The sequence below is a fragment of the Papio anubis genome, chromosome 4, assembly GCF_008728515.1.
Source record: "Papio anubis isolate 15944 chromosome 4, Panubis1.0, whole genome shotgun sequence".
Lineage (NCBI taxonomy): Eukaryota > Metazoa > Chordata > Mammalia > Primates > Cercopithecidae > Papio > Papio anubis.
In genome coordinates, this window is record NC_044979.1 from 7,004,132 (window position 1) to 7,019,401 (window position 15,270).

General features: G+C 35.5%; 1 protein-coding gene across 17 annotated transcripts in view; it reads left to right on the forward strand.

Annotated features, from left to right (window-relative positions):
- Positions 1-15,270, forward strand: part of KMT2C (lysine methyltransferase 2C) — a 298,256-nt gene that overhangs the window by 169,250 nt on the left and 113,736 nt on the right. For 16 of the 17 annotated variants that reach the window (XM_031664996.1, XM_031664992.1, XM_031665006.1 and 13 more), the window contains 5 exons: positions 4,775-4,944; positions 5,408-5,559; positions 6,527-6,640; positions 7,521-7,598; positions 9,132-9,850. In XM_031664996.1, the coding sequence (XP_031520856.1) occupies positions 4,775-4,944; positions 5,408-5,559; positions 6,527-6,640; positions 7,521-7,598; positions 9,132-9,850 (1,233 nt within the window). The remainder of the gene's footprint in view (positions 1-4,774; positions 4,945-5,407; positions 5,560-6,526; positions 6,641-7,520; positions 7,599-9,131; positions 9,851-15,270) is intronic. The other variant, XM_031664997.1, reaches the window with a different exon arrangement.

Sequence of the window (15,270 nt, forward strand, 5' to 3'; positions counted from 1 at the left end):
ACAAAAAACTTACTGCCTGATGATGCCATTTTAACCTGCTTTCTTTTGGTTGCAAATGATGCATTTCCAGCTCTAGCACTCCCACCACATTTACCAGTTAGCCCTCTGCTTTCTTTTGTAAGCAAGAATACTTCTTTCACATGTTAAACTTACTAATTATTGATATTGACTCATGAGCTCCTATTACCTTCAGTCAGTCATTTACAACTCATTACCTAATTATTTTTTGTGTTCAAATGGTCCCATGTTTGCTGTCAGTTGCTCCTTCAAGCTGGTGCCGGTGTTCTGCCCTCACCACTTATGTGAACACTTCATTACTTTTTGGTATAACAAGATGTTACAAGCTCATCTTATACCTCCCCTGCCCCAGTCCTGGAATAAGTCCATTGTTAAATAAATAACCCAGATTCCTTTAGTGGGGAGTGGGTACTGGGTGTGCTCGTTGCTACGGGAGGGTGTTTGCTTCTTCACCCTTTCACCTGGTGGTGTCAGGAAATACATGCATGTGTATACACTTACACAAGCTTTTCCAACCCATGGCCCGCAGGCTGCATGTGGTCCAGGATGGCTTTGAATGTGGCCCAACAGAAATTCATAAATTTTCTTAAAACATTATGAGGTGTTTTTCTTTTTTGGGGGGGGGGGTGTGTGTGCATAGCTCATCAGCTGTCATTAGTGTTAGTGTATCTTGTGTGTGACCCAAGACAATTCTTCTTCTTTCAGTGTGGTCCAGGGAAGCCAAAAGATTGCATACCCCTACACTTCCGTTTGTACACATAAATATTCATATACCCTTACATATACATAACTTAGAAATAATGAATTTACACCAGTACCTCCAGTTCTTATCCTTCTCCACTGAGTTCTTTGCCTTCTCATTCTTGCATGTCTGTTCTTCTACAATAAAAATTCTGGGTTGCAGCAACGTCAGCACATTTATTCAGTTGCTCCATCTAAAAAGCAAATCTGCTTCAGTTTGCTCTCAGTAATAGATTTTATTCCCCTTTCTTTTCTTAGTGATTTAATTTTTTAAATATAGAAGATATTAGTATACTTTCAAAACTCAAAGCTATGTAAAGTTTTACTCAGAATTGTCACTGCCTCTTGTTTATTACTTATACCCCATTTCCTTCAACCTCTTGGAGGTAACTAACTTCATTGTTTTCTGTTTTAAACTTCCTGTTATTTTTCCTCTAAGAATAAGAAGATATATTGCTCTTACTTTCACTGAAGGTAGCATGTTGTATATGTTCTTTTGCATGTTGCTGTTTTCATGTAATAAAATCTGGAAATCACTTCCAGGCAAGTTAGGCAAGTTCAAGAGATCTCATTCTGCTTTTAAACAACTGCATAGCACTCCACTGTGTATCTGTGCTATGGGTTACTCAACCAGTGGCCTGTGCTTTGGTATTTTGATAGTTTACAATATTTTGCATTATAAATGATTTTACAGTCCATAGCTTTGTGCATATGTATTTTTGAATTCTCAGGGACAAATCTATAGGGTAAATTTCTAGAAGTAGGATTATTGTCTCAGGAGTGTACGCATATGTAGCTTTGTTAGAAACTGTCAAATTCCCTTTCTTGGGGGTTATGGTACTTTGCATTGCTACTAGAGATGTATGAGAGAACTTTTCCTACATCTTTGCTAACAGGATGACTTGTTCAGCTTTTGAATGTTTGCCTGTCTTCTGGGTGAAAAGTGGTATATCAATGTAGTTTTAATTTTTGTTTCTCCTAAGAGTGAAGTTGATCGTTTTTCCATGTGTTTAAGGGTCAGTTTTTATTCCTTCTCGTGAATTGTCTGTTCATGTGTTTTGCCTGTTTTTGAAGATTTTGGCATTTTTTTCCCCTAAATTTAAGAGTTCTTTATAAGTTAGGGATGTAAGGCCTTCATCTGTGTTACATGATGCAAATATTTTCTGCTAGTTTATTTGTTCTTTTTTTTTTTTTTTTTTTTTGCTTATTTGTTTGAGACAGTGTCTCACCCTGTCTCCCAGGCCATAGTACAGTAGTATGGTCATAGCTCGCTGTAGCCTTGACCTGGGGTCAAGCAATCTTCCTGCCTCAGCCTCCCGAGTTAGCTAGGAGTTATGTGTACCACCAAGCCCAGCTAATTTTTTGCTTTTGTAGAGACAGGGTCTCACTATGTAGTCCCAGCTACTCAGAAGACTGAGGTGGGAGGATCACTTGAGCCCAGGAGGTCGAGGCTGCAGTGAGCCGTGATCATGCCACTGTATTCTAGCCTGGGCTACAAAGCAAGACCATGTCTCCAAAACATAAATATATATATTTACTGAGAGTTGATTGACATCTTAATTTTAAGACATCCTAACCAAGAACAAGGGATGTCTTCACAAGTTTGTTAAAGTCTAGTTTTGTGTCTTTTAGGAGTGTTTTATAATTGTCTTAATACTGATTTTGAACATTTAAGCTTATTCTTGAATATTTATTTTTCTGCTGTTATAAAGGGGGTTTTCTTACTTTCCTTTAACTGGTTATTTGTGTGTGTGAATTCTGTTGTCTTTTGCGTGCTAATTTTATACCCTAGTACTTTGTTGAATTCTTTTATTGAGTTTTTGAAAAATTTTCTAGGATGTTCCAACTCTATTTACAAATAGAGTTTTTTCTTTTCTTGGTCTTATGTCTCTGCTTTCATTTATTTCCATGTTTGCATTGGCTCCAGAAACATGTTAAAATAGTAGTGGAGATAGTAGGCACCCTTGCTTTTTCCTGTCCTTAGTGGGAATACCTCTAGGGTTCCCCCATAAAATAAGGTATTGCCTTTAGAATTGAAGTATTTATGTTGATCACATTAGAGAAATACCCATCCATTTTTACTTTCTCAAGAGTTATTAGGAATGGGTTTTGATTCTTCCCAAAGACTTCTTTCTTTAAGCATCCTTTGCATTGAAATGATTTTTTTCTCCTCCCTTTTAATTTGTTAAACTTTATTAATGGGTTTTTCTAATATTAAATATCTTTGAATTTCTTGTATAAACTCCACCTGGGCATAGTTATTATTTTCTTAATGTGGTGTTTATCTGTTTGATAGTATTTTATTTAGGATTGTTTTTCTTTTCTCCTTCTCATTCGATAAAGGATAATACATTCTTTTAAAAAATATATGTTATATGTATTCAAAGGATGGGGTCTCATTGTGTCGCCCAGGTTGAATTCTACCTCCTAGGCTCAAGAGATCCTTCTGCCTCAGCCTCTCAAATAGATGACACCACAGTTCTGTGCCACCATGCCCAGCTAGTTAGTATTTTTTCCCTCAGTATTTTTAAGTGCATTCATTTTAATGTTTAAGACTTCTGATCTATGGTTCCTAGTAGTTTCTCTTTTTAAGTGAGCATCCCTTTCATATCAGCCCAGTAGCACAGAAAGATAAAGTTCCTTTTTATTGATGTTTTAGATTAGAAATTTGGGGTGGGTAATGAGAGCCCCACAATTTATTAACCTTATCCCCAGGATTTTAAGGCTGACTAGCTCACAGGCACAGAAGTAGTTTTGGCTGGCCTCTGGTTGGCCTTTTACTTCATAAACGATTCTAATTTGGTAAGGATAGGACCACTCCCTCTATTCTAAAAACATGAAGGGCCATCATTGGACTTTTGATGTGGAGCAATTTATTTTCACATTTTCAGACACCAAGTCACATGGAGTTGGCCATGCTCTGTGTTTGCCCACCCGCCATGGCAGTCTCGCATTGTTGCCCAGGCTTGAATGTAGTGGCGTGATAGCTCCCTGCAGCCTCAAACTCCTAGGCTCAAGCTGTCCTCCTGCCTCAGCTTCCCAAGTAGCAGGGACTACAGGTGTACACCTCCATGCCTGGCTAATTTAATTTTTTTTTTTTTTTTTTTGGTAGAGAAAGGGGTGTTTTGTCTTCTTGCCCAGGTTGGTCTCGAATCCCTGGCTTCATGCGATCCTCACATCTTGGCCTCCCAAAGTGCTGGGATTACTGACATCAACCCATCGCACCAGGCTGGCCATGCTATTGTTTTAAGAGAGAGTTCTTTAGTTTTAGTTTTTAGTTCTTAAGCTACCAAGAAGCAAGAAGAATACTATATGTAGCAACACCATTTTGCTTTCTGCAGTGTAATAGGTTGAGTAGACTTACTCCACAAAAATTACTTCCTGATCCTAGAATATGTTTCTTTTTTTGAGTTTTGGGTTGCTGTCTTTTTGGTTTCATCTCTTCCACCTATATGTTTTCCTGGATATCCCCATTCCCTTATTTACATTTTCCTGGAGATTTCAGTGCAGATTTTGTGAGGTCACATCAGACATTGAAAACAGGTTTTTAAAAGGTGTATACCCAGGCACAGTGGCTCACACCTGTAATCCCAGCACTTTCAGAGGCTGAGGCAGGCAGATCACTTGAGGTCAGGAGTTGAAGACCAATCTGGCCAACATAGTGAAACCCTGTCTTTACTAAAAACACAAGAATTAGCTGGGCGTGGTGGCGCACACCTGTAGTCCCAGCTACTCAGGAGGCTGAGGCAGGAGAATCACTTAAACCCAGGAGGCAGAGGTTGCAGTGAGCCAAGATTGCACCACTGCACTCCAGCCTGGGCAACAAAGTGAGAGTTCATCTCAAAAAAAAAAAAAAAAAAAAAAAAAAAAGCCTATACCCTCAATTAGTGTCATGAAAATAAAAGCTAAACGTACAATCCACAAATGATTCATGACTTTTTTAAAGGTTTACATCAGAACTACAATTACAAATGCATAACAAATTGTTTTTGTTTTTGTTTTTCCTCGTGTTTAGAATTGCAGAATATGTATAGAGTGTGGCACACGGTCTAGTTCTCAGTGGCATCACAATTGCCTGATATGTGACAATTGTTACCAACAGCAGGATAACTTATGTCCCTTCTGTGGGAAGTGCTATCATCCAGAATTGCAGAAAGACATGCTTCATTGTAATATGTGCAAAAGGTAAGAAGATAGTTATTCTATTCAGTTGTTTTGTCAGTTGTTTTATTCATGTGGTCATTTGCTCTACCATCTTACAGCTTCTAAGTTTTTATCACTGTAGCAATTCCATCAGTACTGATTGCTGTTATAGATGGAATTAAATGATGGTTTTGAGTCTCAAAGGCATAAGGAAGTAAATGGGCAAAAGACCAGACCACATCAGAAATGAGCACTGATAGGGATAGTAAAGAAAAAATAGCTTAAAAATGTCAAGTAAAAAATACGGCAGCATCTCTAGTGACATCCACAGATGTCCTTTAAAAAAATCCTTTAAAAAACCTTTGTCAGTTAGCAACCTCTCTAACGTCTCTCCTCTCATCCTTAATTAACCATTTTCATATCTAGCTTTTCAGCAATGCCTTCTCTTTACCTAGACAATAGCTTGACGTTAGAAACTTTTATTTAAGTATGCTTATCACTGCAGGTGGGTTCACCTAGAGTGTGACAAACCAACAGATCATGAACTGGATCCTCAGCTCAAAGAAGAGTATATCTGCATGTATTGTAAACACCTGGGAGCTGAGATGGATCCTTTACAGCCAGGTGAGGAAGTGGAGATAGCTGAGCTCACTACAGGTAAACTTGAGAATGATTTTTTTTTTTTTTTTGGTAATGTTGTGCCAATGTGTCACCAATATATTGCTTTAATCAGGAAGAGAGGATCCTGTATTCCAGATTCCATCTTGTTCTCAGTTTCTCAACCTTTAAATGTATTTGTTATATTGGTCATCTCTGAATCTGATGGCTAAAATCGAATGTAACTTAAGATAGTTTTTTTAGTATTTGAATTCCAGGTCTATCATGCTTTCCTTCACTTGTGTTCTTTAAGCCGACAGTGGAAGTTCCCCAGTCTTTGGGTTTGCTTAGTTTGTTCTTTATAATGTGAGTTTTCTCTAAGCGTGTTGTAGTTTTGTAATGTCCTTTTTAAGTTAATTATCACCTCTTCAGCCCAAGATTTTGTTCAGGTATGGAATAGTTTTAGTAGTAGCCCTACTGTTACAAACATGAGTCTTGGAGCATAAAGGAAATAGAACTGCTCACCAGATTGTTTTTCATTTTCATCACTACGAGTGGTAGCTTTTATAAAAGGTCTCTTTATCATACCCTTTATCAAAAGGGTAACTAAGCATCTTAACTACTAACGTTTCATTTCCAGGATGCCATCAGTATTTACTTTTGAAATACCCTTTTAAAATAATGTGCCAGTTACCTTTTTAAAAAAATTGTTTTAGAGATGGGTTCTCACTATGTTGGCCTGATTGGTCTTGAACTCCTGGCTTCAAGTGTTTCTTCCACCTTGGCTTCCCAAAGTGTTAGGATTACAGGTGTGAACTACCACACTTGGCCCACCTTTTGATGTATTATAATTTTCATGTTTTTAAAAAATGTAAATATATATGTGGTTCAAAAGAGAAAAATCTGAAGAAAAACTTACAGCATTTTTGATAATTTGCCCTTACTCATACAAAAATCATAATTGTTGACTTAATGAACAACAAAAAAAACTCATTCTGAGCTAAAGAATTAATAATGTTTTGTTAAGATTATAACAATGAAATGGAAGTTGAAGGCCCTGAAGATCAAATGGTATTCCCAGAGCATGCAGTTAGTAAAGATGTCAACGATCAGGAGTCCACTCCTGGAATTGTTCCAGATGGTAAGAATATTTAATGGATATACTCTGTTTTTAAAGAGAATGTGTATGTACAATAAATATGTGAATATTGACTAAAACTTAAGTAAATAAAAACCAAGATGCAGTCACTTAGGAAGAGTTTTTTAGTAAAATAATCTTAGACAAATAATAGGAGAAACGACATGCGTATATTTGTAGTTCAGCTATCATCTAGATTTAATCATAAGTACTTCGTTAAGGTATTAAGTGATTTTTCGTTAAAAAGCAATTTGTGTTTTTATTTCTTTAGTTGTAGTTGCTAAGTAGAGCTGTTGACGATGATGAGATGTTTCATGCTAAGATAATGAAAAATTTGCTGTATTGGATCATCTCAGCAGTCCTATTGAGGGTTATTTCACTGATTTCCATGATATTTCAATTAAACTTTTTGTAGTACATATTGATAAGAGCTATTACTGTACTTGCAGAATTAATAAGAGACCTTGTCGGGGGAAAATTACTTACTACATTTAATCACAGGCTCATTTGAAAGTCTTTGGTGTTGTATGTGGAGTTATATGTTAGTATGCGTAAAAAGTACAATGTATACATAAAAAGCCACTGAGATGTTTTGAAATTTATTAAGTTCACATATAACAACTCTCATTAAAAGTTATTTTCTATAATCTTCCTCGTGAGGTCTAGTTGTTAAAGAAAAAGAGAAAAAGACAAAAAAATTTTACCATAGTGCAAAGACTTCTAATTCTGTCTTCATAACTTACTAACAAGTGGTACAATGTTTCATGCTTATATTGGAAATTGACATTTAGTAGAATAAAACTCTTTACTTAAATTACTGTTGAGGGAACAGCGTTACAAAAATTTTGACTCCTTAGAGATTTTATAAATGTGTTACTCACAGCAGTTCAAGTCCACACTGAAGAGCAACAGAAGAGTCATCCCTCAGAAAGTCTTGACACAGATAGTCTTCTCATTGCTGGTAAGCAGTATGTTCATATTATCTAATTTGATTGAGTTACAAGATAATGTCTTTATGTTACAAGGTAATGTCTTTATTCCAAAGACATTTTTGCAATTGCTGTATGTATACACATTACAGTAACTAAATCTTTTAGTTAAGAGATTCTGGATCTAAAGAGACAGTAGATCTAAAGGAGGTTAGTTTCTCTTGAAAGGGGTTTTTTTTGGGGGGGGGGGGGGGTTGGGGGGGGCAGTTGTGGTTAAAAATATATTGTACTATCAGATCTGTTATTTGGTAGTTTTCTTTTATCCTTAGCTGTAGTCTTTCAATAAAGTGAGAAAGAAGATGAGATTTCAGTTTGATATCAGAACATGTATAGGCGTGGGCAATATAGTGAGACCCTGTCTCTACAAAACACAAAAAATTAGCCGGGCGTGGTAGCAGGCGCCTGTAGTACCAGCTACTCGGGAGGCTGAGGCAGGAGAATGGCATGAACTCGGGAGGCAGAACTTGCAGTAAGCCGAGATCGCGCCACTGCACTCCAGACTGGGCGACAGAGCAAGACTCTTGTCTAAATAAATAAATAAATTAATTAATTAATTAATAAAAGTATCTGGGCATGGTGACACATGCCTGTAGTCCCAGCTGCTTGGGAGGCTAAGGTGGGAAGATCACTTGAGCCCAGGAGGTTGAGGCTGCAGTGAGCCATGTTTGTGCTACTGCACTCCAGCTTGGGTGACAGAGTGAGACCCTGTTTCAAAAAAAAAAAGAACATAGATAAATTTTAGTCACTGATTGGTAAATGAGGGTGGTAGTGTCTTTTTACTATAACTTAAAAATTACCTTGATGAGATTAGGAATAAATGCCTTTTATCTTCAGCGGTCCTACTTTATAGAACCACTTATAGCTCATGTCAGTTGCACCTCTAACGTTTAAGCAAGATTGAGTTAAAGGTTTAACATGCTGGTATCCTCATTTAAAATTTACCAGCCAGTGACTGTATTTTCTGATATCTAAGTTTATAGATTTCCTAAGATTGGTCTTTTAAGTTATAGACTGATGAAGAACAAGGATTATATCCAAAGAATGTTTTGGGTAGGTTGGCAGGTATGGTTAAGCAAAATAAATATTGGTGGTTAGTAAATCTTTTCTGTCTGTGCTTTTGAGTCTATAGTAACTTTGTTACATCTGGGTATCTGCTATTAGAAAATGCCTTCACATTCTAGGTCAGTCTTTACTTTTTAACTTAGGTATCTTACATAACATGATTGATCCTTATTTTCTTAACTAAAAAATGAGTATGAGAACTTTTCCTGTATAATTTTCAGTCCTTTTGGAAGTACTTAAATTGTAAAACATCATGTTTTCATGTGTGGGGCTGATTCTAATCCATAAATCCTTGTGTACGTTGGCTTTCATTCACTTAATAATTGCCTGCTTTGATGAATACCTTCTGATTTAAGTTCTAGTGTAGCAAAATGTTTTATATATCTATAGTTAGAAAATTTAAAATTTGTACATTACCATAACAAATGTTCTGAATTTTGTAGTATCATCCCAACATAAAATGAATACCGAATTGGAAAAACAGATTTCTAATGAAGTTGATAGTGAAGAAATGAAAACGTCTTCTGAAGTGAAGCATATTTGTGGCGAAGATCAAATGGAAGATAAAATGGAAGTGACAGAAAACATTGAAGTCGTTACACACCAGATCATTGTGCAGCAAGAGGAACTGCAGTTGTTAGAGGAACCTAAAACAGTGGTATCCAAAGAAGAATCGGGGCCTCCAAAATTAGTCATTGAATCTGTCACTCTTCCACTGGAAACCTTAGTGTCCCCACATGAGGGAAGTATTTCACTATGTCCTGAGGAACAGTTGGTTATAGAAAGACTACAAGGAGAAAAGGAACAGAAAGAAAATTCTGAACTTTCTACTGGATTGGTGGACTCTGAAATGACTCCTACAATTGAGAGTTGTGTGAAAGATGTTTCATACCAAGGAGACAAATCTATAAAGTTCTCATCTGAGACAGAGTCGTCATTTTCATCAGCAGCAGACATAAGCAAGGCAGATGTGTCTTCCTCCCCAACACCTTCTTCAGACTTGCCTTCGCATGACATGCTGCACAATTACCCTTCAGCTCTTAGTTCCTCTGCTGGAAACATCATGCCAACAACTTACATCTCAGTCACTCCAAAAATTGGCATGGGTAAACCAGCTATTACTAAAAGAAAATTTTCTCCTGGTAGACCTCGGTCCAAACAGGTAGGGTGATTTTAATGATATTGACAGAAAAGATATTGGAACAATTCTATAAAATCAGAAGGTATATGTGTAGTTTTGGTGTGAATGGCAACTTTTTCTGTCTGCAGATAGAACTTCAGTGTAATGTTGACTTACGTGTTTCAGCCATTTTTTAAATGCTGTTAATGAAGAATGTCATTTATTAAATTTGAAGTGATCTTATTTAGAATTTTAACTCAGTTGGGCCATAAAGATGCAACCTATTTGATAATAGTTTCTAATAGAGCTTTAAAAATTCTTTTAGTTCTGTGCCACAGTAAAAATAGAGCCTAAAATGCAGTATAGTTATTGTGTATATTTTTAACCGCATAAACATCAATATTTATGACAGGAATTTTCCTTGCTGGGAAATTTCTCATTTTGATGTTTTTATTAATTGCTAACTCTTGTGGGATTTCTTTTTTCAAGTAGGACTTATTTCAATAGTTTCATGAGAAAAAAATCTTAGAATTGTACTGTTGATTTTCAGTAAGTAAAGATAAATCTTCCTGTGACTGCTTTACATTATGTACATTCTACCCTTTAAGAATGAGTTCCATTTCTTTTTAAGTGAGATTTAAGTAAAACTGCATGGCAAAATGAAGATACTATAGGTATGAACTATTTATAATTTTATGAAATTGCTACTTTCTGAAGTGTTTTTTAAAATTGCAAGATAACAGGTAGTGGAGAAGTGTTAATTCACGGTGGTAATATGGAGTTTTAAGTTTCATGATTTAAATTGCTTCAAGTTAAGTTTTAAGTTTCATGATTTAAATGGATTAAAGTTTGGCTTTTTATAGGAATAATATCTCGATTTTAATCATATAATTTTTAAACTGTAAGGCCAGGCTTTTAAGAAAAATCATTTTTTAATTTGAAAATTAGTCGCCTCTATATCAAACCCAGATATATTTTGTTCTCTAAAGACAAGGTACACCAAAGGCAAAGTAGTTGTCAGATGGGATTTAGCTGTTTCTGCATGGCAAAGACGTATGCAGTAAAACTAGACCATTCTTTATATGTGCCTTTTTTCTAAGTATTTCCCTTGACATTTGTTTCTGCTCTACCAAGAAAGGTTTTTCTTCTCAAACCAGTTGTTCTCCTTTCCAGTAAGTTTTTTTGTTTTGTTTTGAATGGTTGTATAATAATAATGTCGTCGTGACTCTGAAAAGACTTTAGCAATGGAAATTTGAATCTCACATTTACTTTTGGTTCATATATTTACATTCTTTAAAGATACTACTTCATATGTATTCCTGTAAAATTTTACATGTATCTCCTTCCTTGAAGACTTTTGTTTCAGTTGAGAAACCAGATTCAATACATTAGGACTCTTTTTCTGTAGACTTGATGTTCTGAAATATTGGGGAGGGGGGTGTATTTCCAGGCTTATTCCATCTTATATGAACCATATCCTAGTATTTTGCTGAGCTGTCTTTCAATTCCCAAATCTGATGATAATCTATTTTTCTGCCCCTCTTGTTACTACTTCATCATTTGCTGCTAATCTTGTAAGCATTTTGTAGGCTATGTTTTCCCTCCCTCCAGCTTTTTAGTTTTCCAGTCTTGGTTTTAGTTACGTAGCAAACAGCCTTCACTTGATGATGAACCTACTAATACAGTGCTGTTATTAGGGAGAGTATGAATTGAATAGTACAAGATAGATCTTCCATTAGTGAGGTACTGGGGCCATAACTTGCAGGAAATATTCTACAGATAGGAGTGTGTATATCCTTACATTAGAAATACTGAAATTCAGTATTCTGTTACATTAATTTCTTTGATATCAGGCATTTCTGTATTATACTTATGTTTTTATTGTTTCTTCTGCATATTCTTCACATTGGAGACTGGCTATAAAATAAGCTGCATTTTCCTGGCTGTGATTGTGATGTAAGCAAGATTCTTTGGTTTCCAGCTATTTTTTGTTAACATCACTGGCATTTTCATATTTTGTTGAACCTTACCAATTCTTTGGTCTTTACCAGTACGGTAAATACTAACCAGAGAAATGTAGATTTACCTTAAGTTATGTTCCATGGTGGGCAAATTGTTAAGTTGATTTTCTGTAATAGTATTATATGAGCTTTTCGAGGAATTCACTTCAAAATTAAATGAACATTTTAATAGGAAACATCTGAAAGATCTAGTTTGTGATAGCTAGTAATTGGATTATCAGATGTTATCTGGAGGTACAAGCTAACCAACCAGTAGAATGGTAAGCCAGTGCTATCTAATATAAATATAATGCAGACCATGTGTGTAATTTTACATTTTCTAGTAGTTACACTTAAAAAAACAAAAACAGGTGAAATAAATTTTAATCTATTTTATTTAACCTGGTATATTCAAAACAATATTTCAGCATTTAATCAGTATAAAAATGAACAAGATGCTTTATACTTAAAACATATCAATTCTGACTAGCTACGTTAGAAGTGCTCAGTGGTCACATATGATGGTGGCTGCCTTATTGGACAATGCAATACAAAACATTTTGAGAAATATGAAAAAAGCAGTTCCAGAATTACTGGTGAAATTAAAATACCAAAAGAATTCAAGATCGACAAACTAAGACTGTTGCTGTGCTTTCACAGTCTTTAAGGACTGAAGTAGAAATACTCTTTTTCTGTTGTTCATGGAACACGTTTTAATGTAGATAATTGCTAAACCATTTGTTGCAGCAACAAATCATTCTGCACATTTTCAAATATATTAAGTTTTGAATATATAATCCAAGTAACCCAATATAGAGGATTTTCTGAAGGTGAGATGTTAGGACCCAGAAAATGGAATTTATGTCTCAGGTATTGGACATCCATTATCAAACATCAAATCATATAGAATTATTTTCCTTTAAGGAGGTTAGTAATTAAAGTTTAGTTTTTTGTATTTGTCCTTTCATATGGAATGTTTTAGGTGCTATTTAGTGAGAAATATAATGCTTATTTTCTTTATGACATGTTTCAAATATATCTCAAATGTGTGATTTAGAACCTAACTGACTACAGGAATAGTAACACATTTTTCTGATGTCTGTGAATAGAGTAAGATTCCTTTTGTTTTTTGTTTTCTTGCCTACTGTAGACGCAGGATTTCACAAAGATGAGGAAAAATTAGACATGATAAGGTAGGACAAGTAACAGACAGCAAATTGGATGTTGTTTCATACAAATTGTCATAATGACCTAGTTGTATTTTCACATCTTTTATTGAAGTTATATATTTATAAAATTTAGTATTTCATTTTTCAGCATTTAAAAATATTTATTTTTTAATAGAGATGGGGATCTTGCTGTGTAGACTAGGCTGGTTACAAACTCCTGGCCTCAAGCGATCCTGCCATCTTGGGTCTCCCAGAGTGCTGGGATTACAGGTGTGAGCCCCACAGCGCCTGGCCCATTTTTCAGCATTTTTGTAGGTTTATGTACTTTGCGACTTGGGTTTAAGAAAGTGGTTATTGACACTGCCACATATTGTAATCAGCTTGGTAGATTTTAGAGCATCAGTCTAATGGTCCTACCCTAGACCAATTAAAATGCATTTCTAGGATCATCTTTGACTATAACCCTGAAAGCGGAGTCCTGAACTAGAGAAATGTGCTACTTGTTTTATTGATTTTTAAAAATGCATTAAACTTAATACTATAAGGAATGGTCTTTTAAAATGGTGGAAAATAAAGTGGAAATTTTAAATTTATCGTATTAAATCATATCATTTGTTTTTATTTCTGTCTTTAGTCCATTTCTCTCATTGCACGGTTGTATTCCCATTCTGATTAGGAAATTCTGAGATCATAATAATCTTAGGTCTTCTTGTATTATTTACCCTGTATGTATCATCACATCTTATAGAAAGATATTTAAATGTAATCACACTACTGTAATCTAGTTCAGACACCTTCATGTTCTAATTGCTTTCATGTTGGTATTGAAAGATTCTAGTAGGCGTTTTATGAAACGTATTATTTGCAGTAGATATTTCTTTATTTTTTTTACTTTTTTTTTTTTTTTTTTATTTTGAGATTGAGTCTTGCTCTGTTGCCCAGGCTGGAGTTGTGGCATGACCTCACTCACTGCACCCTCTGCCTGCCTGACTCAAGCAGTTCTCCTGTCTCAGCCTCCCGAGTAGCTGGGACTACAGGTGCATGTCAACACACATGGCTAATTTTTAAAATATTTTTAGTAGAGACGGGGTTTTGCCATATTGGTTAGGCTGGTCTTGAACTCCTGACCTTAGGTGATCCACCCACCTTGGCCTCCCAAAGTGCTGGGATTACAGGTGTGAGCCGCCACGCCTGGCCTGCAGTAAATATTTCAAGAAAATTTCATAAATGAAAACATAGGTAATGTATTTTGATATCTCTTGGACAAATTATAACAAGTTTATATTATAAGAAGAGTACTTTCAGTTTTAAAAGTAGCCAGAGAACCATAGTTTTAAACCTAAAACATACCTACCCCTTTGGAACATCAAGCTAACGATACAGCAGGTTAGAAGTACCAGACTTTCCTTTTAGTTTACTTGTGCTTGTTGTGGTATTTTTGGAGACATTACTGTTGCTAGCGCCACCTAATTTGTATTCTGAAATTATCGAAGGCTAAAGCGGATAAAACTGTTTCTTTTGTTATCAAAACAGGATTAGGTCTAATTTCTTTTTCTACTTGATATTGAACTCAATTTTATGTATGAGACTTCTTTTAAGAATTCCCTTAATAGTGAAGTGTTTGCTGCTGTAGCTCCAATGTACACAGGTGATTATATTCACCAAAAAGACGAACTGTAAACTTGTTTGTTTCTTTTACTAGTTATCTTCCTTTCTGCTCTACCTCTTCATTGCTTTCACTTTTCCTAAAGTAGACTCACTGTTTATATGCAACCTTGGTTTTGCATAGTATGTTGGAAGAGTGTGGGGCCGGGATTGATTTAGGATTTGGAGGTGTAAAGTTTGCCAGTGAGACACCAGACCTTCTCTGGCTGCTTTTAAAACTGATAGTACTCTTGGGCTGTAAGAGTGACTTTGATCATATTTAACAACCAGCAATAGAATATGACTTTTAATAGAAAGTGGCTTCTAAATAGCCTGTCCTCCACCTGTCATTATTGTTCTTATTTCCCCATCCCACAGTCCCTGTATAACCTACTAGCTTGGACAGTTTACCTGAGAAATTGGCCTCAAAGCAGAAAGAAATTTAATGCTAATATTAAACGATTTTGGGGTTAAATTATTTTTCTTGGGTTCAAATTCAGTCCCTGCCAGGTAGTAGTTTTTTAGTTTCTGTAGTATTTGATAGCAAGTTGGTTCTATTTACAAGTTAATGATTACATTAGGAACTCTTTTGCTTTTAGTTCAGTTGACAGATTAAGGGGGCATTATATAGATTTTTTTTTAGTAATTT